At 49.9% G+C, this 2,776-nt stretch overlaps 1 protein-coding gene across 1 annotated transcript in view; it reads left to right on the forward strand.

Moving 5' to 3' along the window:
• Positions 1–2,776, forward strand: part of s1pr5b (sphingosine-1-phosphate receptor 5b) — a 4,242-nt gene extending 1,466 nt beyond the window's left edge. The window contains exon 2 of the mRNA XM_084686147.1: positions 1–2,776. This exon is cut by the window's left edge and continues 205 nt beyond it. Coding sequence (XP_084542273.1) covers positions 80–1,297 — 1,218 coding nt within the window. The 5' untranslated portion in view covers positions 1–79 and the 3' untranslated portion in view covers positions 1,298–2,776.

The raw sequence follows: 2,776 nt of genomic DNA on the forward strand, positions 1-2,776 counted from the left end.
TCGACTCGCATTGACCTTCAGCAGAGACATGAAAAGGACTATGTGCTCATAACCATATCAAAAACACACCGACAACAACATGGAGGCCTCCCGCGCTGCCTATGCAGGGGTTTCCCCTACCACCGCCGTCACCACCCCCACCTCCTCCGCCACGAGCCTCCTCCAGTTCTTCTGGGAATACCAAGACAATGCAGTCATCGTCGAACACTACAACTACACCGGCAAGCTCCAGGGCGACCGTTACCGCGAGGGCCTGAAGCCCGAGGGCATCGCCTTCCTGGTGGTCTGCCTCCTCATCGTCTTGGAGAACGCCGTGGTTCTCCTGGCCATCTGGCGGAACAAGAAGTTCCACCTGCCCATGTATTATTTACTAGGGAACCTGACTCTGTCTGACCTCTTGGCAGGGATCACTTACATGGCCAACATCGTCATGTCAGGTCCCAATACACTCAAGCTGACGCCACTGCTGTGGTTCCTGAGAGAGGGCGGGGTTTTCATCACGCTCGCCGCCTCCGTCATCAGCCTACTGGCCATCGCCATCGAGCGCCACGTCACCATGGTGACCATGCGGCCTTACCACGGGGCGAAGAGGGGCCGCATGGTGGCGCTGATCGGGGCGAGCTGGGCTCTGGCGGGCCTGCTTGGGGTTCTCCCCATCCTGGGTTGGAACTGCATCCACAGTTTGGACCAGTGCTCCACCGTCCTTCCGCTGTACGCCAAGAGCTACATCCTGGTCTGCGTGACGGTTTTCAGCCTCATCCTGCTGGCCATCGTGGTCCTGTACGTGCGCGTCTTCCGCATTGTCCGCACCAACACCCAGCGCCAGCGCGCGGGCACGGGCAGCCTGAGGAAAGGCCTGGCGCGGAAGTCTCAGAAGTACCTGGCCCTCCTCAAGACAGTCACTATCGTCCTCTGCGTCTTCATCGCCTGCTGGCTCCCGCTCTTCCTCCTCCTGCTGCTCGACTTCTTCTGCCCCGCCCGCGCCTGCCGCCTGCTCCTCAAAGCCGACTACTTCCTGGGCGTGGCCATGGTCAACTCGCTCCTCAACCCCATCATCTACACGCTGACCAGTAAGGACATGCGCAGGGCCATCCTCCGTCTGCTGTGCGGACCCTGTCTGATGACCAAGGACGGCCAGGTGAAGAAGATGGGCATTCCTTTCCTGGAGTGTAGCTTCAGTAAGACGGAGGTAGCCTCTCACAGGGTGGAAGGTCTGGAGACGACCATCTCCTCTGGGAACATCATCACTACGCCCTCCCCTATCAAAGCCCTCTACCCCAAGCTCTTCAAGGCTTGAGGACATCCCTCGGATAAAGGGGATGTTACTACCCACTGAGGAGCGGACACGAGAAGGGCTAGCAGGAGATAGCAAAGCAACTTGCACAGTCTTACAAAGACAGTTGGAGTTGGGGTATGGCCTTTCTTAAAAACCACAGATGTGAAGACATTGTGTGAGAAAATCCACTTAAACACAGCAAAGGGCGCTGTGGTTCTGACTCACATTGCGGGGAAGAGACTCAAATGTGAATGAAGCAACTTTCTTGTACAGACACAAAGCTCCTACAAAACTGCAATGAATTGCACTAAAGAAACTGTTATGAGTTTACATAGACAGTGGTCTTAGGAATGAGCATTGTGCGACCAAAGTCAATGCAAATGGAACCTTCCACACCAGTTTGTTTTGTGGTCATAGCTATTGTGTTTTGCTTTCCCCCACAATCCTTTTTTTCACAGAACTGGGTCACCGAAAGCTGAACCCACATGAACCCACCTGCTTTATGTCTGTGCCACAGACTCTGTGGGTACCTGGACTTTGCTGGCTCGAAGGTCCGGGTTGTACCAGAGGCACGTGCTGAAAACCTTTACCATGGCACATCCGTGTGCCTTAATAGGGCAGACAGACAAAGAAGGAGAAAAAGAATGTTGTTGATGCTCAGCTTTTATGCTCAGCCCTGAGAACTGTCAGCTAAAACCCAACATACTACAGGTGGGAGAATGTTCATCTGTAGATTTGGGGTTCAGGGGGAATTCATCCCTCCAACATTGTTTTCAAAGTGGAGGTTGCACAGTAATGTCAGCTTGATGCCGTTCAAAATGGAACATTTGTGTGGTGGTTGTGGTTTCTAGGTTATGATTACTTCTCTGAAATGTCACAACACCCACCAGAATAAAACAACTAGAACAAGCAGGTTACCATGAGATAAAGTATGGTGATATGTTGGGCTCATCGGCAAATGTAGCCATCATTCATTTTTGCCTGGAAGGCTTTCCTTCAGTTATGATGTTAAGTAATGATTAATAGTAAGTAATGGCAAATAGGTCATTGCCACAGCTACAAGGTCATTGCATTTGCATTCGCTGACAGCAGAAGCAAAGAATAGATCAGCTGGGAGACTTGTCACCTAGTGATTATAAAGTTACTGTAGCAGTCACTCCATGTATGAGAATGTACATGCCATCTACGAAACAAGAACACCAGACCCAGTTGTGTCCGATGTTCCAAACTCAACCTACTCATAAGGATTTCCCTATGTTGTTTGTGTGTGTACTTGAATGGGTCTCTCCACTTGAAATGGATTTGGCATTTATCACTTAAAACATGTTTTTTCTCTTTAATGTAGCCTCCTCTTATGACTGAGAGGGTGTTATTTTGTATTGTACAGTGTTAAATGTATTTTTGTATTCCCAAATAACTTCATACAATCTCTATAAATTATATGCATTTTGTATAAAAACGTTTTCTATCATCAATATAACAATAAAAGGTCTTCTCTAA

Source organism: Hypomesus nipponensis, chromosome 21 (genome assembly GCF_054491055.1).
Source record: "Hypomesus nipponensis isolate SF chromosome 21, ASM5449105v1, whole genome shotgun sequence".
NCBI classification, from domain to species: Eukaryota; Metazoa; Chordata; class Actinopteri; order Osmeriformes; family Osmeridae; genus Hypomesus; species Hypomesus nipponensis.